This window comes from Scyliorhinus torazame, chromosome 13 (genome assembly GCF_047496885.1).
Source record: "Scyliorhinus torazame isolate Kashiwa2021f chromosome 13, sScyTor2.1, whole genome shotgun sequence".
Taxonomy (NCBI): domain Eukaryota; kingdom Metazoa; phylum Chordata; class Chondrichthyes; order Carcharhiniformes; family Scyliorhinidae; genus Scyliorhinus; species Scyliorhinus torazame.
The window spans coordinates 78,256,095-78,280,000 of record NC_092719.1 but is presented as its reverse complement, the minus strand read 5'-3'; the positions used below and the strand labels follow the sequence as shown (position 1 = coordinate 78,280,000).

At 45.1% G+C, this 23,906-nt stretch overlaps 1 protein-coding gene across 1 annotated transcript in view; it reads right to left on the bottom strand.

Moving 5' to 3' along the window:
- The window catches only part of lrmp (lymphoid-restricted membrane protein), a 238,493-nt gene that overhangs the window by 71,945 nt on the left and 142,642 nt on the right, over nt 1-23,906 (bottom strand). Inside the window, exons 21-23 of the mRNA XM_072471820.1 lie at nt 17,446-17,587; nt 12,822-12,954; nt 8,880-8,958 (exon numbers count right to left, since the gene is read on the bottom strand). Coding sequence (XP_072327921.1) covers nt 8,880-8,958; nt 12,822-12,954; nt 17,446-17,587 — 354 coding nt within the window. The remainder of the gene's footprint in view (nt 1-8,879; nt 8,959-12,821; nt 12,955-17,445; nt 17,588-23,906) is intronic.

The following is a 23,906-nucleotide window of genomic DNA, read 5'->3' as shown; positions in this document are numbered from 1 at the left end:
CAGAAAGATACCTGGCGACTCATGAGCAAAGGTGACATAATCAGAGCGAAAAACTAAGGCTAAAAAGAGCACCATAATTGGCGACTCCGCCGGGATCCGATCTAGAAGTGGAAAACCATTCCGGGAGAACTCAAGAAATTTTGAATTAGAATCCAATTGGAAACAAAAAACCACAAGTGTTCAAGCAGTTCTGATTAATAGTCATAATTCGGAAGTGTGTGTATGCATGCGTAACTAACAGGGCTATAAGGTAAAACTGATAGATTTTTGTTGCGTCAAAACTGTCGGAAGTCTGTATTTTCGGAAATTAGCGCAAGCTGTACCCGCAATTACAACACCGCCTTAGCCCCCTGTTCCAAATTTGAACGTAACGAGCAGATAAGAGAGATGGCCATGCAGGCAATGCAACGCCTCATGAACCCCGAAGAATTTGCGGTCGCACGGATCAGCAGCATTAAAGTGGGACAGTGTCCCATTTGGGAAGTGGAAATTCGCAAATTTCTGCAGGGCAAAGGATGGCCCGTGTGGAGCGGTTTCTGTAACAGTGACGACTCAGGTCCCGGAGGTATAGGGCATACTTGGTGGGAGAACAGGAGTGAAATCCCTAAGAAAAGCTTAGCAAAAGCGCGCAAGCCGATGGCAATCGTGTCCTGCATGGCACAATTGCGAGGCACAGAGGAGGTCGTCAGGACGCTCCGAAAAGAAATAGAAGGCATACATCGGATGAGTAAAATCGATGTATGCGAGGTGGAAAAAGAGAACCTGGAATTGAAAAGGCAGTTAGAAGCCAAGGACGAAGAGCTGGCTGACGCCAAACAGGGTCACCAGTCTTGTCTGGCGCATTTAAGCAGTTTTCAATCCCAGTATGAGAAGGCTTATCAGGACACGCAGCGTGCCATCCTGGTTAAGAAAGAGATGGAGAAGCAGGTGGAGATGCTACAGAAGCAATGCAGTGATCTCAAGGCAGCCTTGAGAGCGCTCCACGCTGCAACCACGGTGGAACAAAGGCAGAGTACCTTAGACCATGCGAAGTGCCGAAAGCAAATTGCAGACCTGCAAGCAATGCTTTCTGTCCAAAAAGGATTCCAAGACACCTTTGGGGAAAGTTTAGACCAGGAAGACGGCCCTGATTGGGAAGAACTGAAAGAGACAGCGCAGAGATATGTTCAGGGAACATGTGCGCAGGGAAAACCCAAAAGGAGGAGAGCACCCCCACCCCCCACACAGCAGGGAATACAGGCTCCCATGAACCCTGTAACAACCCACCGCACCGCCACAGCAGACGAGGCGGAAGTCTTATATTCCACCCCCCTCACAGTGACCCAATTACGGGACGCGTGTGCTAAAATCACACCGTTCCTCCCCGCTTCAGACCCACACCATTTCTTTGCCACCGTCAAACACCAGGCGACCATGTACGGCCTGGATGAGAAAGAGCAGGTAAAGCTCACAGTCCTCAGCTTAGACCCATCGGTCGCAGCAGCCCTTCCCGACCCACAGAATGTAGGAGGAGGCTCCCTTGCATAAATGCATACCGCGGTCCTGGATGCGATCGGGTATAACCGGGGCGACCCCGTAGACGGTCTAAATAAGTGCAGACAGAAAAAGTCTGAACACCACACAGCGTTCGCAGGACGCTTGTGGATTCAATTTGAAGCCGTTTTCGGAAATGTAGATCGTGCCCATTTGTCCGCAGAAAATATGGCCAAATGGACCCGCACCCTTATCTCCCATGCCACGGAAGCAGGACAGAATGCCTGTCGTAATTATGACCCCTCGGAGGAGGCTCATAATGAGAAGTGGGTGGTCAAAAGATTGTCCCGCGTTTGGGAACAAGCGGCTCACAGTAAACCCGCAGCTGGAACCCCTGAGGAAAACCAAGCCGCCGCAGACGTGCAGGCAGTAAGAACCACTCTTCACAACCCCGCCTGGGTAAACGAGGGAAAGAGCAGCCCCCCAGCAAAACCGCAAGAATGCTTCAATTGCGGACAGTTGGGACATTTTGCCAAAGAATGCAAGGCCCCTAAAAAAACCACAGAGAGCCCAACAGACAGGCACTCTCAATAAGAAAAAGGCAGAGCCCATACATAGCGTTAGCGCCCAGTCCGATCAGACAGACTTGACCGGGACGGACTGACGGTGTACAGGCTCCCCCAGCTGGGTCTGCGATACCCTTTGGGATAGGTCAGGACGACCCGTAGTCGCAGCAAAGGTTAGGGGACAGCCGATCGAGCTTCTCTGGGACACAGGAGGGTCCTGCACAACCTTAAATTCCTCCACCCTTGGTAAGGACACGTGGCCCACCACATCCACTATCACCCTCAGCGGCTTCACAGGCCACTCACACCAGGGGCATGTCACGACCCCTGTACCCATCCAGATCGGAACCATAAACACAAAACACCCCGTAGTGTTAGTCGACCTGCCCCCAACAGCAGAGCACATTTTGGGGATCGACTTCATGAATTCTCACCACCTCTCTTTCGATCCAGTCAACCAGTGTGTCTGGAAGATGGCGAAATCCGCTACAGCCCCCGCAACGCTCAATATAGGGGATTATATGAACAAAATTAGCGCAGTAGGTGAGTTTTGGTTCAACCCACTACACTCAGCACGGACAGACAGGTTAGGGCAGTCCTGCAAAAGAACAGGGCATCATTCGCAACCCACAAACACGACTGTGGACGGATGACCGGTTCCGTACAAACAACAGGACCGGACCCTAGACCCCAAAAGCAGTACGGATTCCCCCTAGAAGCAGAGGGAGAAATCCTCAAGGTTATAGAAAGTTTATTAGAGCAGGGCGTCCTAAGATCGGTAGCCTTAACTAATAATGCCCCGCTTTGGCCAGTAAGGAAGCCTGACGGATCATGGCGCTTGACCATTGATTATCGGGAACTCAATAAAGTCACCCCCGTAGCAGCCCCCACCGCTGCAACAAGTCCCGAGACCATGCTCAAACAGGGACTCCATGCCCGTTATTTCATGGTTTTGAACGTCAATAATGGGTTCTGGTCCATTCCATTGGCAAAGACGTGCCAGTATAAATTTGCCTTCACTTTCAGAGCGCAGCAGTACACGTGGACATGCCTGCCACAAGGCTTCCACAACTCCCCCTCCATTTTCCACCGACAGCTGGCAAATGGACTAGCAAAGTTTCTCGCCCCGAATGTCTGGTACAGTATGTAGATGATCTACTACTGCAGACAGACACGAAGGAAGAGCACATTGAGCTTCTGTCCGAACTCCTAGAATTACTACACTCCATTGGCTGTAAAGTCAACCCCAAAAAGGCCCAGATATTGGAAGAAAAAGTGGTATATTTGGGTACAATTATCACACACGGCAAACGCGAGATCGAGCACAAAAGAATTGACTCGATCGCTAAATTTCCCCTTCCCCAACATGTTTCAGCCCTCCGGTCGTTTTTAGGACTGGTTGGCTACTGCCGAAACCACTGACGGTTTCGCCAGCAAGGCAGCGCCCCTCTCAGACCTCCTAAAGAAGGGAGCCCCCTGGGAGTGGCTTCAGCAGCATACGGATGCTGTGGAATCATTAAAACAGGCGCTCATAGCCGCCCCGCACTACAAGTTCCCGACCCGCTTTCCCCTTACGCAATAGAGGTAGCGACCACAGACCGCACCCTTTCAGCTGTGCTCCTGCAGGAACGGCACGACCAGCTAAGACCCGTGGCTTATGCCTCCCGAATTTTAGATGCTGTGGAGCAGGGATTCTCAGCCTGTGAGAGGCACCTGCTCGCAGTTTTCTGGGCAGTCCAGTACTTCTCATACATTACCGGACTGAACCCCATCACAATTTTGACCGAACACACCCCCACCCAACTTTTACTAGATGGACAACTTAAAGACGGTACCGTCAGCCAAATCCGCGCTGCTAGGTGGACCCTTCTCTTACAAGGACAACGCAGTCAAACGAACCAAAACACACACATACTTAGCGGGCAACCTACAGTACCCCGGAACCCCCCATGAGTGTGAAATCATCTCGCCCCACCATAATACAGGCCCCTTTATCGCTAAAACACCCCCCAGAAAACTAGCCACTCCATCTCAGAACCCCCCTCACCCGGACACGTGTGACCCCATTAGGATCTATGTGGATGGATCTTCCACAGTCCTGGATGGGCAACGCATAACAGGTTGTGGGATTTATGTGGAGGACGCGCAGGGATGCGCCCTTGAGGAAATCGCATTAAAATTACCCGGACACTTAGGCGTGCAGGCAGCAGAGCTTGCGGCCATCGCTTACATTGTAGGGCACCCAGATTCCTTCCCCAGCCCAGCAGACATATATTCAGACAGTCTATACGTCTGCAACAGCCTCACCGAATTTCTGCCCCTCTGGGAAACGAGAGGATTTGTTTCCGCGGATGGGAAACCCCTCCCCTCAGCCCCATTACTCCGCCATATTTTGGAAAAAGCCAAGAACAGGACTTTTGGCATTATAAAGTCCGCAGCCGCCATCGTTCCTCCCCCACTGGAAATGTAAAAGCCGACGCACTGGCTAAGGCAGGATCCAGGCATGGGTACGTTTGGAAGCCCCCCCGAGAGCGCCACAGTGAGTGCGCCAGTGAGTGCAGTTCAGGTCGCGCAGACCAGGATCGAAGATCTAGTAGAGGCCCAGAAGCAGGATAGCGCTCTCACTGAAATCGTGAAAGGGAAGTTTCCAGCCTCATACGAGAGGTACAGAAATACAATAACCACACATGACGGCGTGGTGCTAAAGGACACCCTTTATCTAGTTCCTGAGCAGGATAGGAACCAAATGATCTGTTTATTCCATGATGATCATGGACACCAGGGAATCGAACCCACCGCAGCCCACCTCAAACAGCTTTGTTGGTGGCCTAATCTCAAAGAGGATGTATCACATTACATTGAGAATTGCCTCATCTGTGCTCAGAACAACCCAGATAAATATGCCAAAAAGGCACATCTCAGCCACACCCGACACGTTAACGGCCCCTGGACTAACCTCCAGATCGATTTCATAGGTCCATTGCCCCCTTGCAGGAATGGCTATAAATATGTTCTGGTGGTCATAGACACTTTTACAAAGTGGGTGGAAGCATTTCCAGCCCGCACCAACACCGCGAAAACCACAGCCAAAATCCTAACCCACCACATCTTTACAAGATGGGGACTCCCCCGCAGTATTGAATCGGACCAAGGTTCTCACTTTACGGGACGGGTCATGCAGAACGTCCTCACGATATTTGGCATAACCCAAAAATTTCACATTGCGTACCACCCTCAGTCGAGTGGTATAGTCGAGCGCATGAATCGGACCCTAAAAACCACTCTTAGAAAAATGGTCCAGCAGAACAACACCACTTGGGATTCGGTCCTCCCCTTTGCGCTGATGTTTTTGCGTAACACTGTTTCCACCTCCACAGGTTACACCCCACACACCCTCTTGACCGGACGCCCCATGAAAGGGACAGAGTACTTGTTGGGTTTAGACCTGACCAGCCCTCACCCACGAGAAAGCCGTTGAACAATTACTTATAAATGTAAAAACGGCTCAGTTAGCAGCTGCTGTTAAACTGGGTAGTAAAAGAAAACAGAGCAAGGCCTGTTTTGATAAGGCAGTACATGCAACGGAGTATAATATAGGACAACAAGTGATGTTGTCTGTGTATAACCCCAGCACATTTCTGTCTCCGAAATACTCGGGTCCGTACGCCATTACGGATAAAGTAAGCCCATCGGTATACAAAATCAAATACCAAAATGGTAAGACTGCGTGGTTTCACATAAACCAGCTAAAGGCTTATGGAGCACAGTCAAACCATGCCCACCACGTCATGCTTGACGCAGCAGACCAAACCCCACCCACAGCCGTGACCACACCAACCCCCTCCACGTCCAGCCCAGACACGGACTCGCCCCCGACTCCACCCACAAACTTTACGCTCCGCCCCGGAACGCCCACAGACTGCAGCAGCAGAGACAGCGACTGTGACTCCGACGACAGCCACAGCACGCCTCCCTACTATCCTGGTCCCACACCTAGCGACTCCGAGTTCGACTCCAGTGACCCCTTCCTCATCACTTTCTTAAACAAACCACACCACCGACCACCGAACCACACTGACGACCCCGACTTTATCCCCACACAACTTGACGAACGCCATTGGCACCGCGACAACTCCTACAGACTCATCCGCAACGACGAGAGCGACCCCAACTCATACCACGCAGCCCTCTCAACATTAATTCACTCCAGAATTTGGCACCCGGGAGAAGGGGACGACCCCGACTCAGACCCCCAATCCGCCAACCCCTTTGCGACCCTGTTCGCAACAGAGAACTGAGGTGTCCACATGATGATTTAAAGGAGACACTTGGTGAAAAGTGTTGTCCTTCCTGATGGAACCTGCAGGATATTTTATGTTGTTCGTATGTTTGTTTAAATGTTGTTCATCCAACAGGAGAATTTTCTCCCCGCCACACACCCAATCACCTGAACTTTTTAGCTTTTCCCACCGACACCCACCGCGGCCAGACGTGTGTTCAGCGGTACCAACCTATCTACAGATACCTGGTCAACAGACCAGACGCTCGTTCAGAGGAACTAGTTTTTCAGCGGATACTGGTTCGGGTATCAGACGCCCGATCGTAGCTGCTCTTGTGATTCGAGGTTAGAATCACTGTAGCAACCCCACCATGATGACTACATTTTTGCCCGTTCTTGTCGGTTGCTCAGGCAGTGGAGAAACGGCATGAGACCCGCCCTGCCTGGGGACCCCCCCCGTTGGTCAAAAACGCTCGGGTAGGGGAGATACGATATTGGTAGCCTCCCTACCCGGGGACTCCATCCAAATCTTACACCTCGCGGCCCATACGCACCTCATTCGACCTTTTCCTTTCAAAACAGTTTTTTTTATTTAGGCGACCCTTGGGTTGCTGCCAAATGCTATTTACATCCTAGAACATTTGGATGATAAATCAGCACTGGTCCACCATTGGGAAGTGTGCCGTGTCCTAACATTTGTTTTGAAAAAAATAATAAAAAAATGAGGGAGTCACATATAGTGACCAATTATAAGGGAATAATTGGCCCCGCAGGACAGACACACTAACATACCGGATATTATACCAAGGTAGTTATAGATACTATGCTTGTTTTACAGAACTCCAGAAGCTCCAGGACCGGAGAAAACAGAGAACACAAAGAAAGAAAAGAAAGAGGACAGCCATGAGGACTTCTTTCATCGTGCTCAACATCTTTTATTTGGACATTTGGTTGCGCGGGAACGCGGACCCCATTACTCCAAACCCCCCTGCCGTTAATGTTTCACTGCCCGCAGTACCGAGGGCCCAGTCACCAGCCACGCTGCATTATCCTGGTGTGCCAAGTTCATAACCTGGTACTCCCTGTCATACGTTATTGAGGCACTGTTAGCGTTGGCCATACTCTGCTGTGCAGTACAGACTATGCGCCTCCGCAAGTGGAGAAGGAGAGCGTACCACGCTCGAACCCCGGTATATCGGATCCGATCCCCTATATTCAGTTATGACCAGACCCCAGACCCCCGCAACCTATGAAACCAGAATAATAAAACATGCACTTGCGTTTTTCCTGTAAATAAAAAGATGTACAAAACTGTCATGAAAAAAAAATGTATGATCCTGAGCTTGACTGCCAAGCTAGGAAAGAATATATGGAATGTTATGATTGTTGTTGTATGTTTTAGAGAGATAGGATTATGCAATGCTTGATGAGTGTATTTAGGTAAAATTAGAGGTTCCAAGTTTTTATTTTGTAGATACATGCCCCTGCCTGACATAGCGTCCTCAAGAATTGTTTAGGTAAATCTTTGTGCATAGCTAGGGTCAGAGTAGTGGCCATGTAGGAGGTGCCCCCCCCCACCCCCAGTCAGGGAACGGAAAGGACAAAATTTATGTGATCCTTCACGCTTCGTGTTAGGATCAAGAGGAGGGTCTGTAGCCACGTAAAATGGCTGATTCCCTATTAATTTGGCCAAAACCCAATTTAAAATGGCTAACCGAAAAGGCTGATGGGAAAAGCAGCCAACAGGACACAAACGGACAGCTGCAGACAGAATAGCGTATTCGGCTCTGGGGAAGTCGGCCCAGATCGATACTCAAGCCTATTAGCAGCACATCAACCCAGACATCTGCGGTTTAATCGGCTATCCCCGGGAACAATTGCAACATATTAGCAATTGAATGCCGGGCCAGACCTGTCGGCGCCTGCAGTGGCCGAAACAAAGACAGGTGAACGACCACCCCCCGATCGAGGAATCACCCAGTTATTGGACGTATCGAACCCAGTGATTGGGAACAAGTCCAATCACTTGGGACTCAGGGTCAAGGGCTGCCCCGAGAGGCGGGAAGCCCCTGGGCCCTATAAAGTGAGGGGCCAAGTTCAGATCTCTCTCTCTCCCTTCTTCTCCTGCTCGAGACCTTCGCAAGAATATCGACCAGAAACTGTAAGTTTGACTCCAGCGATCGCTACCCGATAAAGACTCCTAGCCATCGACCCGGCCTTTTGAATCCCGCGGGCCAGATCCGATTCCATAAGCCATTTGTTTCCCTGACCTGGTGGGCCCTTCCTAAAGTTAAGTATTGGCCAGTAGTGGTAGGTTTCGATATAGATAGTAGGATTATTGTGTAAGCATTAATTGTTGTATATAATAAATGACCGTTGATTTCAATCTTACTAAGCGGTGTGCTGACTTATTAATCATAACTCGAGCTTGAACCACGTGGCGGTATCAGAAAGATACCTGGCGACTCGTGAGCAAAGGTGACATAATCAGAGCTAATAAACTAAGGCTAAAAAGAGCAACAATACCACTTCAAGAAGGAACATGGCGAAGACGCACTAACCTTATCCAGTTGTTCTCCACTTACACCAGGAACAGAAAACGCTCCTTCAGCCTGGATATCAACTGTATGTAACTCGCACCTGCCAGCAGATTAAATTGCCAATCATTTGCATCTGTTAACAAATAGTGCGCCTGGTATTACTGCAGCCGACCATCAATATTGTCAGTGCATTGAATTGTGACATGAACTCAAAGAGGCGTCATTGTACAATACAAAGCAGATGAACAAACTGGAATGGAAATTAGCACAACCACAGAAAGCACAAAAAAATTTATTCACTTGTGCTCCTTTCGATTTTGCATTGCAAATTTGCTGCTCGATAAGCAATGTGCGAGATCTAAAACTGGGCGTCGAAAACACTTCCAGTTTCGTTGGTGCAGTTTGCTCCTGGGGAGTAATATTTAGCAACATGTAGGAGGCTACAGCTTATGATTCACAACATAACTTCCACTTCATTGTTGCCCTAGACCATTGGCAGGGCCCGAATGGATAGCTCCAAAGGTGGCACTGGCAGAGATCAAAAGGTCAATCATTTTTCCAAGCTAAGCATTTGGTGATGGCGGGTGCTGTGGCCAGTGGGCCGGCTGGATCCACTTTTCCCACATTAAGGAGGTACATTTAGACTGTGCCAAGGAGGCAAGTACCGAGTTCCATTGAACCTTGGGAGTTCTCGGTTTGGGTACATGCCTTGGTCGAAAATGTGCACAGGCTAATTTTTAGTCTGAAAGGTTCATTCTCTGCAGTTTCATTTGGCTGCCAGATTGGACTTTGTTCGCCACTTCCACTGACAGTGTGAACTTCAACAATATTTACCAGTGGTAAGCCTTTATTTTAATGCTTGACAAGGAATTACTGCTACAAACGCCTCCAACATTCAAATGGATTTCAGCAAAGCCTTTGACAAGGTCCCACATGGGAGACTTCTAAAAGCAAATGCACATGGGATACAGGGCAACTTGATAAGGTGGATTCAAAATTGGCTCAGTTGTAGGAGACAGACGGCTGCTTTAGTGACTGGAAGATAGTGTCCAGTGACATAGCACAGGGACATGTGCTAGCTCCCCTATTAATCATTTATATAAACAACATAAATGACTATGTGGGGGGGGGGGGGGGGGGGTAGGATCAGTAAGTTTGCAGATGGTACAAAGATTGCCCAGGTGGTTAACAGTGAGGTTGAGTGTCTTGGGTTACAGGAAGATATAGATGGGATGATCAAATGGGTAGAAAAGTGGCAGATGGAATTAAACCCTGAAAAGTGAGAGGTGATACATATTGGAAGGAGTAATGTGACAAGGAAGCATTCAATGAAAGACATGACACTGGGAAGGTCTAAAGAACAAAGGGACCTTGTCGTGTTTGACCAAAGATGTCTGAAGGCAGATAGGCAGGTTAATAGGGTGGTGAAAAAGGCATATGGGACACTTGCATTTATCAATTGAGGCATAGATTACAAAAGCAGGGAGGTCATGTCGGAGTTGTATAGAACTTTGGTGAGGCCACAGCTGGAGTACTGTGTGCAATTCTGATCGCCACATTATAGGAAGGATGTGACTGCACTGGAGGGGGTGCAGAGGCGATTCATCAGGATGTTGCCTGGGATGGAAAATTTATGTTATGAAGAAAGATTGGATAGGCTGGTGTTGTTTTCGCTGGAGCAGAGTAGACAGAGGAGCAACCTGATCGAGGTGTACAAGATTATGAGGAGCATGGACAGGGTGGATAGGGAGCAGCTGATCCCTTAGTTGAAGGGTCAGTTATGAGAGAACACAAGTTGAAGGTGAGGGGCAGGAGGTTTGGTGGGTTTTGAGGAAAAACCTTTTTACCCAGAAGGTAAAAAGTACCAGCCTCCCCGAGCAGGTGCCGGAATGTGGCGACTAGGGGCTTTTCACAGTAACTTCATTTGAAGCCTACTTGTGACAATCAGCGATTTTCATTTCATTTCAAGGTGGCGATGGTCTGGAATGCACTGCCTGGGAGCGTGGTAGAGGCAGGTTGCCTCACATCTTTTAAAAAGTACCTGGATAAGTACTTGACACGCCATAACATTCAAGGCTATGGGCCAAGTGCTGGAAAATGGGATTAGTTAGGCAAGTCAGGTGCTTTTTTTCATGTGTCGGTGCAGACTCGCTGGGCCGAAGGCCTCTTCTGCATTGTGTTATTCTGTGATTCTGATCCTGTGAAACAAATTTTAATTGGATTATCAGTTTTCAACCTGAATCACAATCACGAAAAAAAAATCATTCATGGGACATGGACATTGCTTACAAGGCCAACATTTAATGACTATTCTCAACTTTCCATCAGGTGGTGGTTGTGGTGGCGGCTTGCCTTCGCAAACAGCTGCAGCCCTGGTGTAGGTACACCCCAACAGTGCTGTTAGGGAGTGTGTTCGAGGGGCGTTTTGATTCAGCAAGTGAAGGAATGCCTGAGATGCATCTAAAACAGGATGGTGATTCAGAACATTGTACAATGGTGTACAGACCATTCAGCCCACGATGTTGTGCCGACCATTTATTTATCCTAATCCAAGATCAACCTAACCTACACCCCCTTCAATTTACTGCTGTCCATGTGCCTGTCCAAGGGTCGCTTAAAATGTGCCTCAATGACGGACTCCACCACCTCTGCTGGCAGTGGATTCCGCGCACCCACCACTCTGTGTAAAGAACCTACCTCTGACATCTCCCTTACACCTTCCTCCAATCACCTTTAAAATGATGTCCCCTCGTGACAGCCATTTCCACTTTGGCGAAAAATCGCTGGCTATCCACTCTATCTATGCCTCTCATCACCTTGTACTCCTCTATCAAGTCACCTCTCTGCCTTCTTCGCTCCAGTGAGAAAAACCCTAGCACCCTCAACCTTTCTTCATAAGACATGCCCTCCAATCCAGACAGCATCCTGGTAAATCTCCTCTGCACCCTCACCAAAGCATTCACATCCTTCCTATAATGAGGCAACCAGAACTGGACACAATATTCCAAGTATGGTCTAACCAGGGTTTTATAAAGTTGCAGCAAAACCTCGCAGCTCTTAAATTCAAACCCCCTGTTAATGAAAGCCAACACAACATACGCCTTCTTAACAACCCATCAACCTGGGTGGTAACTTTGAGGGATCTATGTACATGGACCCCAAGATCCCCCTGTTCCTCCACACTTCCAAGAATCTTGCCTTTAACACTATTCAGCATTCAAATTCAACCTTCCCAAATGAATCACTTCACATTTATCTAGCTTGAGCTCCATCTACCACTTCTCAGCCCAGCCCTGTCAATGTCCTGTCAATGTCCTGTCAATGTCCTGTCAATGTCCTGTCAATGTCCTGTCAATGTCCTGTCAATGTCCTGTCAATGTCCTGTCAATGTCCTGTCAATGTCCTGTCAATGTCCTGTCAATGTCCTGTCAATGTCCTGTCAATGTCCTGTCAATGTCCTGTCACAGCCCTCAACACTCTCTTCAACTCCACCAACCTTCGTGTCATCAGCAAACTTACTAACCCACCCTTCCACTTCCTCAGCCAAGTCATTTATAAAAGGCACAAAGAGCAGAGGTCCCAGAACAGAGCCTTCCAGGACACCACTGAACACCGCCCTCCAGGTGCAATACTTGCCATCCACTACCACTCACTGTCTTCTTTCGGCCAGACAATTCTGTATCCAGACAGCCAGATGTCCCTGTATCCCATGCCCCCCGACTTTCTGAATGAGCCTACCATGGGGAATCTCATCAAATGCCTTACTGAAATCCATATACACAACATCCACTGCCTGACTTTCATCAATGTGTCTCGTCACATCCTCAAAGAATTCAATGAGGCTTGTGAGGCATGACCTGCCCCTCACAAAGCCATGATTATTGACCCAATGACTGTCTGATCTCGGATTTAAACCAGAATTTTAATCCCAAGTAACTAAAGAGTTGGCAATTGGATAGTTACCTAGACTGGCTACCAAGTAGCTCATCGTTTGAAGTCATTGGCTTTCGATGCTTTATGGTGTTGGAGTTCGAGTAAAAGCCGGAACAATTCTGGAAGCGCGAGACTGGATAAAAGCACTCCAACATTAAGGCATCTATTAAGAAAACCACACAATCTGAACGTTACAATTTAAATCCGTTAAACTGTATGCACATAATCCGAGAAGGCAGCATTTTCCAAACTGGAGGGTCACCGCCTCCTAATTGTGGCCTCCAAGGTAGGATGTCACAGCTCAGTCATCGGAAGTTAACCTTCCCGCTTTAGGACATATCCCCTGTTGGGCTTTATGCCTACGTTTTTGTTAAATATTATTAGGTCAGTGGCAAAAGTATCCAAGCACAATATGTAACTAATATTAGGATGCTTAGACTTGTTCAGCAAAGAGAAATGCTAGAAGTGAGGTGAAGAGTTTTGTTTTACCCTACTGGGCTACTGAAATAGGAACAATGATAGGCTATTTCATCATTCAATTAGTCCACGGTTGGAATGTTTCAACGTAGTTTAGAATCGATGATGGAGAAATACAAGGACACAAATGTCTGATGAAAAGGACATTCAGTAGTAGGCATACCTCCGACATGCAGTTTTAACTTAACACCATCACAATTGCACTTCCTTGAGGCGTGCCACGTTTGGTTGATGCCTGCAACTACAATGCTGAAATTTAAAAAAATTTAATTAAGAGCTTCCATCTCATTGAGGGGGTTAACATCCAACAATCTGCCCTGAAAACTCTGCTCACACTTTGACAGCTGTGACAAATATCGCCACAGCAGCTAAGACAATCCACAACATTCTAAAGCAATCAACAACATTCTAAAAAAGTCAATTCACTCCATCTTTGTCAAAACACAAATCAGTTCTTCATTGGACCACATCACATTGGTGTACCAAATTTAGTTGAAATCCATACATTAGATTTTGAGATATATTATTTATAAATGGACTAACAAACAGGGATGAAGACATTACATCGGCCCACCTCCACTGGCAGAGTTAATAATCAAACACAATTAAGTGGAGGCTGGAAAATAATTTTTGCATGTAGCGGGTGAAACCCACTGCCAAAACAGAGTCAACAGATTTGAGATTATTTTGAGCAACTGCCTTAATTCAAAGGAAAATGAAAGTCTGGGAGAAAATGCAAAAGTGAGATTACACTTGGCTCCTCAGAGAGATACACACCAGCACTAATTTTCACAAGCAAGTTCCTGGCCAACCCAGTCCGACAAAATAGCAAAACCATTTCCATTCAGGGGAATCTTAAATATTGTCCCGGCCTAAGTCAACAATGATGCAGTTCCACTGTTGCGAATGTGTTACCATTGCCACTTGAGGCGAGGGAGATATTATTTTCACCCATTTGTTAGTCAGTTTGCCTGTAAACAGTATATCTCAAAAACAGATGGATTATAAGTAAGCAAAGTTGCCATAGTCCCAGATGACCATAGGCTGCTTTCCCCTTTGAGGATAAGGTATGGCCCAAGGTACAACTGATTAGTTTCTGTGAAGACCCAGATCCAGGAATTATTTTTAAGAATCCGTTAACATTGGGAGATGGGATGAGCCGACCTTTTCTTAAGAATAGTGTTGATGTTTTAGAAAATTGTGTATTGTTGTGAGATTGTAGGAATTTCAGACATTGTATTATATGTATTTGGTGCAGTAAGGGTTAAAAGCCTGGGTTAGTGTGTGTGTGTGACTGCTGCAGACATGGTTTTAGAAATCCATGGTTTGAGAGAATTAGACTTTTTGGAGACAGATGTGCAATTAAAGCATCATAAAGGTCTGGGCTAATGGACTTTAGTTTATACAAAAAGGGTTCCCTGGGGAGTAGATAATTAGAGTTAAAGGACAGAATACTCAGTTTCCGAGACTACGCGTTGACGCCAACGCAGAATTTGTGTACTTTCACAACAGAAAAATTGATGCCACACCTGGAACACAATCGATTCCAATGAAAAACAGTGTGGGATTCACCAGGTCTGTGATCGACTCTCGGGAGGATGACAAGCTGCAGCCGCACATACACATTACTCTCCCCACACACACTTATCCCAGTCACCAAGATGGCACTGGTTGTGCTGGAATGCACCAATACAGCTGATGCATTGGCTGGGGTCAGAGGGCACCCAGGGGGTGTCCTGGGGGGGACACCTATACGGCCCATGGCATTAAGTTAAAAGTGGGCTGTTCGCGGTGTGTGCAGCTGCATGGCTGCCATGCTGACTGCGGCAATGTTGTTTTGTGCCCATCCACCCCGACCCCACAACCCATCTCCTGGCCATCTCCCCCCCCCCACCCCGGCCCCCCTGGCCCGAGGTGCTGCAGCATTGCGATTTGGTGTCAAATTGGCACCTGCCGCGATTTCGGTGTTAGAACCGATTCTCCGCCCAATCGCCTTTACTGATTTTGGTGTCGGCTAACTGAAAATCCCGCACATTGTGTTTAGTTTTAGTAAGATGATGTAGTTAATGAGAGGGGCCAGGGGCTTAAGCAGTTTAAAAAGTTTAGTTTTAGCTTGGGATGGGGCCAGAGAGGCAGTGGCTCTCAATTCAGCGAGGTTAGCCGCTTCTGTCAAAGTAGCGCAATTAAATATCTGACTGGGTCATACCAGAAGCAGCCAATCTCAAGAAATAAGTTAAAGATTTGCCTGTGAATAGGATGGGAGCAATTTCAAAGGCTGGCAGTTTAAACAGCAAGTTGAGACAGATAATAATCTGCAGCTGGCTCCTAAAGGATCTCGCTCTCTCTCTCGTGATTTATCCAAGACATCTGTTTACAGCAAGTATTCTAGAGTCTGCTAACCGTATTGAAAAGTGGATCGTGACCCAAGATGGGTTTGAGTGGAGATAAAGACAGCAGTTTAGCGTTAGTGTTTCAAGATATTGTTAAACATTGTTTAATGGGTAATTGCAAGCCATTTTCTTGTGTGATGTGAAATATATTTATTCCTGTGTTAGTAATGTTTGCTTTAATATACCATATCCCTATTTGCATGTGGAATCACTTCTGGAGCGAAGTATCCATTCCTCACAGTCCTACAAAGTTAAAATAAAATATTGGGGTTTCTGTCTAATACCCGGGCAACTGTGGGGTTCTGGTCCAGGATCAGAATACGTGGAAAAAAGGTGAAGTTTCGAACGGAGTGGATACTTATGAGTTAGGTGAGGAGGGGAAGGATGTGTTTCCTTCATCTTGATGTTTTGATTACTTGGTTCTTAATCTATTATAGGGAAAGAAGCTAGTTTGGTGAGTATGTGGTAAGTGATTAAGGTCCATTCCATTTCTAAGGTTTAGGAACTAGTGGTAAGTTAATGTTAAAATTATAATTAATGGAATAATATAATTTAGTTAATTAAAACACTTGGGATAGCAGGACAGGTGATATGTCAAGGCTGCAGCATGTGGGAGCTACTGGATGCCTACGTGATCCAGAAGAAACGTGTCTAAATGTTTGCGGCATGACAATCTTCGGCTCAGAGTCATTGAGCTGTGAAGGCTGAGCTGCAGACACTGCGACTTATCAGGGAGGGATAAACTTACCCGGATGTTTTGTACCAGGAAGCAGTCACACCTCCATCTCCAAAAAGCCTAGCTGTATTTCAAACCAGGATAAGATCATCTGGTTTGGTCAGTAATCAGGAACAGGAAATTATGACTACAAGTTGAGCAGATAAAAGGATCCAGAGAGAAAGAATGCCGCTTTTATAATTGTCCAACAGGTTTGAGGTTCTCAGATTATTGGGATTAGAGTGAGAGCTGAAGGGTGGATGAGCTAAATGGGCACCATGGTACTGGAAGCCATTCAGAAGGGGGGTAGCTAAAAGCCAATGTAATGATACGGAATCAGAGGGATTGACACTGCTCTCTGCAACAAAAAAAAAGCTGCTGTTACAATCAGATCAGCCATGATTTTATTAAATGGCGGACAGATCCAAGTGGCTATTCCTGATCCTAATTCATATGTTGATATGTCTCTGCTGTTTGGCAAAATTGGTCACAGTTGTCAAAATGTGAGCAGAATTTGGAGAGATTGCTGGATGCGGATTGACCGAAAGCCTCCTCAAGTAGTATGGGAACTCGTAAAAAGGTTTCTTTTGTCGAGCTTTGCAGATACAGAATACAAACTAGGCAGGGAAAAGCCTCAGTTACATAACTGTACTAACGCTGAGTTGACACAGAAATATGACTTCTTCACTTGTTAACTAACGTATCAATTCAAGGCTAGATTTGACATATTTAACAAATGTCCAGCCACAGCATTTTAAGGGCGAATCCTTTACTTTACAGACATCCAGAAACCTGATGACAATGATTCGGAATTAAGACAGACATTCTAGTGCATTCATGAAGGCATGCTGCATTGCGAAATGCTAAAACACAATCCCTCAATAACCACAATGCAGATTTGTTTTAAAATAACAATTTGCAAATTGTATAGGTTTCCCTGCATTCTGTAGTCATATTAGACAAGAACCTAACTAACATGCTTGGGACAGTTGAATGTCAAACAATAGTACATCCATACTTTAGTGGAAAATTGTGACAATTTACAGTTTAAATTCTGGTTAACCATGCTTACCTAGCAATGGTGTGCAAGTGTATGTGGTTATTGACTTATGGCTCTTCCATCGTTGAATACATGGTAGTGAATTGTGTGGAGCTTGGCTCTGTCCTTCACATTGAACAACTTCTGGCCACAGTTCTTTGCAGCAACCTCTTGTCTGTTTGAAGGTGAGAATCATACCATTACTCAAAATACTCACACCACCAGCAATAAGCATCTCTCGGATCACCACTATCCAGGACAATCATAGCAATGCTGTGCGAACACCACCACCTCCAGGATCCTCACAATGCCCAGTTAGACATATATTGTACCCGAATCATTGTTGGGCTTGGGCCACCATTGGGATTCCCTACCATCTCCACAAGAGAAGGCTCAACAACATCACCACCACCACTTGTGTGCTAATTGTATATTAATTATTCAATTGTATGCAGATGTTAGACATTAACTGGGGATTCACTTGTGCTCCTAATGAATTGGAAACAGACCAAAACTGGGGTTTTGGATTTGAGGTATATGCTTGCAATAGGCATTCTGCAAATAAATGCATCTTGAAATGCATAAAGATTGGCTCCAGTTCTATCCTTCACCTTTGGGCTTTCTGGAATATAATCACCCCTTGGGCAATTAGGAATGGGCAACAATCATGCACCGTTCCAGAGATGCCCACGTCAGGGGCTGATTTAGCACAGTGGGCTAAATAGCTGGCTTTTAAAGCAGACCCAGGCAGGCCAGCAGAGCAGGTTCAATTCCTGTATCAGCCTCCCCGAACAGGCACCGGAATGTGGCAACTTGGGGCTTTTCACAGTAACTTCATTTGAAGCCTACTTGTGACAATAAGCGATTTTCATTTCATTCAGAGAATGCAAAAAAACCCCTTCAAATCTCAGATTTTTTCAGTTATTGTATTTTACGATTGATATTTAATGGGGACACTTAAAATGGTTGTTAGGCCAAAATAACAGCTATCGCAACAGAAATCATAACACTGTCAATTAGCTTGTTGATGGAACTGGGTCATAAAATGAATTTCATGTGGATTAGGACCATCAGGTTACAGCACTTAAGAGTTCTTAAAGGAGTGAAGGAGGAATAAATTATGTCTGGAGAACTGATCTTCTTTCAGTACACCATCCCACATACATGCTGAATAGGAACTGACTATGCTGACAATTAGAAGCACAGACAAGAAGCAGAACTAAGACATTCAAAACAAAGCAAAGACAGGCACTCCATCCACTGCACACATACATTATAATCTTGCAGCTGTTAAGATTTATAACATAATAACAACAAGCCGAGAAATTAAATTGTAAGCTAAAACATATCCCCCTTTCAACTCCTGCTAACAAGTTTGCGTTCAGGCAAGGGCTAGTTGCAACATTCCGAGGGTGGTGGATAAATAGGGGCATAGTGGTAATATCACTGAACTAATGGCCCAGGGTACTGCTTTGCGGACATGGGTTCAAATCCCATCATGGCATCTGGTGGAATTTTAAAAATCAATTATTAAATCTGAAATATACTATCATCCACTATCATTGATTGTTATAAAGAACAGCTGGTTCACAATTTTTCTTTACAGGAGGAAATCTGCCGTCCTTACCGATCTGGCCTACATATGATCCCAGACTGCAGCAATGCGGTTGACTCTCAACTATCCTCTGAAATATTAAGTTCAAGGGCAGTTAAGGGTGGGCAACAAATGCTGGTCTAGCCAGCGACACCCACATCCCGTGAAAGAATAAAGGGGGAAAAATTCTGCTTCTTCATGTTTTTCGGACTTTGCCGAATTTACAGACCTTCAGATAAAAACAAATTATAGCGGATGCTGGAATCCGAAACAAAAACACAAAATACTGGACAATCTCAACAGTATCTTCAGAGAGAGAAGGGAGCCAACATTGAGTCTGCATGACTCTTTGTCAAAGCTGGAGGCTTAACCTAAAATGGGAATCACTGTCAAATTAAATATGGGGAATGATTGGAGGTAATTTTGATGCAATACCAAGATGACCGAAGGGCGATTCCTATCCAAGCCAAACTCTGAAAGCAGCTTCTTTAAAAGTCAACCATCTAGGGATGGAATGATTCTCAAAAACATCAATAAACTGGCAGAATGAGCGTGCGCCGCAGGTGAATTCAGTATCAATACCTGTGAGGTGGTACATTTTGGGAGGAGGAATCAGAAAGCCATATTTGAAATTAAAAGGCTGGATGGATGGTGGCTCAGTGGTTAGCACTGCTGCCTCACGGTGCCGAAGACCCGGGTTCGTTCCCGGCCCCAGGTCACTGTCCATGTGGAGGTTGCACATTCTCCCCGTGTTTATGTGGGTCTCACCCCCACAACCCAAAGGTGTGCCAGGTAGGTGGATTGGTCATGCTAAATTGCCTCTTCATTGGAGCTATGGGATCTAGGGGTACACATTCAAAAGTCATTAAAATCAGCAACTCCGGTTAATGTCATTAAAACTGCAAATCAATACTGGGGTTAATTTCGAGTGGAACAGAAATGAAAGTAGAGAAGTCAAAAGTTGGATAGAACAATTGATAGGCCACACCCAAGAGTATGGTACGCAGTTTTGATCTCCATACTTTAAAAAGTATATAGAGACACAGGAGAAAAGTTCAGGAAAATATACAGAAGCATTTAAGTTAGATAAACAGACGAGGGAGGAAGAAAGGGAAGGATATATTGATGAGGTTGGATAAAATGGGGTGCGAGGTGGCTTGTGTGGAGGATAAACCCCACGGAGAACCCATTGGGCCTAACGCCCTGTTTCTGTGCCATAAATACAGTACTATGTAAATGTTCATGTAAACCATCCAACAGAGCTTCAGCTGTCCAAATGAAACTAAAAGAAAACCAGATATAGTTTACACATTTCACTGTACTGAAGAAGAAACAGAATGGGGTAGCAGCATTTTGTGCAGTGCTCTGTAAAGTAATACTAGAGGTCTTGGACCATTTTACAAAATTGTCATGTGAGAGTACCTTTAAGACATGGATGTTTAAGCAATGTATCTTTAAGAAAACAGTGATGTCAGAAAGTGGGTGGAGCGGAGGTCTGGTCAGCCATTTTGCAGTTTAGTTTTGCAGTTTGGAGGAAAAGAACTGGGTGTGTGTCTGTGTTTTGCAGTGAGCTGGATCTCTGCCATAAAAGACCCTCTCTGGATCATGTGGGTGATTTAAACTTATAACAGTGAAGCCTTTAGCCTGATGTGATTTTGTTTAAAGGTGTTAAGTCTCTTGGAAGTTTGAAGGAACATTTTAAGGAATTATTTACTGTTGCAATATTTTCGGAGGTATCTTTGAAGTAACGGGTGTTAAGAGATCCAATGTTTATTTAAGATGTTAAGTTGAGTTAATGGAATACACAGTGTTTTGTGTTTAAAAACCCACGTGTCCATAATTGTAATCCCACACCTAGGGAAAAAGCTGTGTGCTAGGAAAAGCAACAAATCCATTAAAGGGAGAGGTTGGTTGAACTCCATGATACATTTTGGGGTTCTGAAAACGCCTCGCCCATAACAATTGGGGGCTTGTCCGGGATAAAAGTCTATCTATTGGATTGGCTTTTGTGAACTTAAAGTGAGTGAAGGATTGTTGCTTTTCCAGTGTGGTATTTTAGTTTAATTGGGGAGAGTGTTGTGAACAATGGCTCTTTCAGAGGCTCAGAAGTTTTTGGGGGTGGAGAATGTTACACGTAGTACATCATGGACAGAAACTAAAAGGAGACAGTTAGATTTGGCAAGAACATTGCAGTTAACATTACCTAACAAAATGTGAAAAGATGAGGTAATTGCGGCGGTGGTTAAGCATTTAAAGTTGCCTGAGAGAGTTTGACTCATTGGAAATGGCAAAAATTCAGTTGCAAATTAAACAAATGGAACATGAGAAAGAATTAAAGTGGCTGAAATAAGAGTGAGAGAGAGGAAAAAGAGAAAGAGAGAGAGAGAGAGGAAAAAGAAAGAGAATGAGAGAGAGAGAGGAAAAAGAAAAGGAGAGAGAAGAAAGGAGAAGTGAAAGAATAGCCCTAGCAGAACAAAAAGAAAAAGAGATACAGATCAGGATCAAAATATAAAGAGAGGGCTGTTTGAACTTCAGAAAATGGCCATGAAACATGACAATCAGTTAAAATTGGCAGACAAGAAGGTAAATGTACAGTTGGATGTTAGTGATGAGGATAGTGAGAAAGAGCGTCACAGTCGAAGGCTTGGTGGGGATCTATTTAAATATGTCCAAACATTGCCAAAGTTTGACGAGAAGGAAGTGGAAGCCTTTTTCATTTCATTTGAGAAGGTAGCTAAACAAATGAAATGGCCACAGGACATGTGGGTATTACTGATTCAAACAAAGCTGGTAGGTAGAGCTAGTGAAGTGTTTGCATCACTACCGGAGGAGATATCTGGAACGTATGAGGAGGTGAAGAATCCATCTTAAGTGCATATGAACTAGTGCCTGAAGCCCACAGACAAAGGTTTAGAAATTTAAGGAAAGAATTTGGTCAAACATACATGGAGTTTGAAAGGCTCAAAGAGTCATTTTGATAAGTGGATAAGGGCTTTGAAAATAGACCAAACGCATGAAGCTCTCAGAGAAATTATACTTTTGGAGGAGTTTAAAAATTCAATTCCTGATGTAATGAGAACTCATGTGGAAGAACAGAGGGTTAAAACTGCGAGACTAGCAGCGGAAATGGCAGATGATTATGAATTAGTTCATAAATCAAAGATTGGTTTCCGACATCAGTTTCAGCCGGTAAGGGATAGAAACTGGGGACATGAGAAATACTCAAGTGGTAAAGGTGATCTGATAGGAGACAATAAAGAGAGTGTACCTCAGATTAAAAAAGAAATCCAGGAGGGTGGAAAAGAAATGAAAAGTTTCGATGTTTTCACTGTAATAAACTAGGCCATGTAAAGTCACAGTGTTGGTGCTTGAAGAAAAGCACTGGGAAGGCTGATGTGGTAAAACAGGATAAGACAGTGGGGTTTGTTAGAGTGGTAAAGGAAAGCCCAAGGGAAGCGAAGGAGGTGCAAACGATTGTACAGCTTGTTCAAGAAGTAATTGTTAAGAAGGTGCCAGATGTCTTTAAAGAATTTACTTGTATGGGTAAAGTTTACTCATGTGTATCAGGAGCAGGTAAAGAAGTCACAATTTTAAGAGAGACAGGGGCTAGTCAATCTTTAATGGTAAGGAATAATGTAGTTTGGGAAGAATGTTGCCAGAAAAGGTGGTGATATGTGGAATTCAGGGTGAGAGGAATAGCGTTCCATATAAAAGGTAAGGTTGGAAGGTCTGGTGAAGAGTGGTGAAGTGGTAGTCGGAGTAATAGATAAACATTCTTGTCCAGGAATACAGTTTATCTTGGGTAATGATATAGCTGGATCGTAGGTGGGAGTGATGCCGACTGTGGTTGATAAGCCAGTGGAAAATCAGACAACTGAAGGGTTGAAGGACGAATATCCTGGGATTTTTCTGGATTGTGTAGTAACAAAGTCGCAAAGTCACAGGTTAAGACAAGAGGAGAAATCAAAGAGTGAAGATGAAGTTGAAGTGCAATTATCAGAAACGATTTTTGATCAGATGGTTGAAAAAGAACAAGAACAGGTGGAGGATGAGGCGGATATTTTTAGTTCAGGAAAATTGGCGGAGTTACAACAGAAAGATGGAGAAATAAAACGGATATATCATAAAGCATATACGGAGGAGGAATCTGAGAGAATACCAGAGAGTGTTAGTACCGTAAAAATGATGTCTTGATGAGAAAATAGAGACCTGTACATGTGCAGGCGGATGAAAAGTGGGCAGAGGTTCATCAAGTAGTATTGCCGGTAGGGTATAGAAAGGAGGTGTTGAGAGTTGCACATTTGGGAATAAGGAAAATTCAAGTTAAAATCCAGAAACATTTTTATTGGCCTGGACTACATAAAGATGTAGTTACATTTTGTCAATCATGTCACACGTCAAGTGATAGGGAAACCTCAAGCAGTGATAAAACCAGCGCCCTTAATACCCATTCCAGCATTTGAGGAACCTTTTACAAGGGTCCTAATCGATTATGTAGGACCGCTTCCTAAAACAGAAAGTGGGAATCAATATCTTTTGACTATAATGGATGTGTCTATTAGGTTTCCAGAGGCCATTCCAGTATGTAATATTGCAGCTAAAAGGGTTGTGGAGGAGTTACTCAAATTCTTTACTAGATATGGACTACCCACAGAAATTCAATCGGATCAAGGATCAAATTTTACCTCAAGGTTATTCAAAGAAGTTATGGATAGCTTAGGAATAAAACAATTTAAATAAAGTGCGCACCATCCAGAATTACAGGGAGCGTTAGAAAGGTGGCATTAAAGACAATGTTGAGGGTGTATTGTCAAGATTATCCAGAGGATTGGGATAAAAGAATCCCATTCGTATTGTTTGCAATTTGGGATGCACCTAATGAGTCTACCAAATTTAGTCC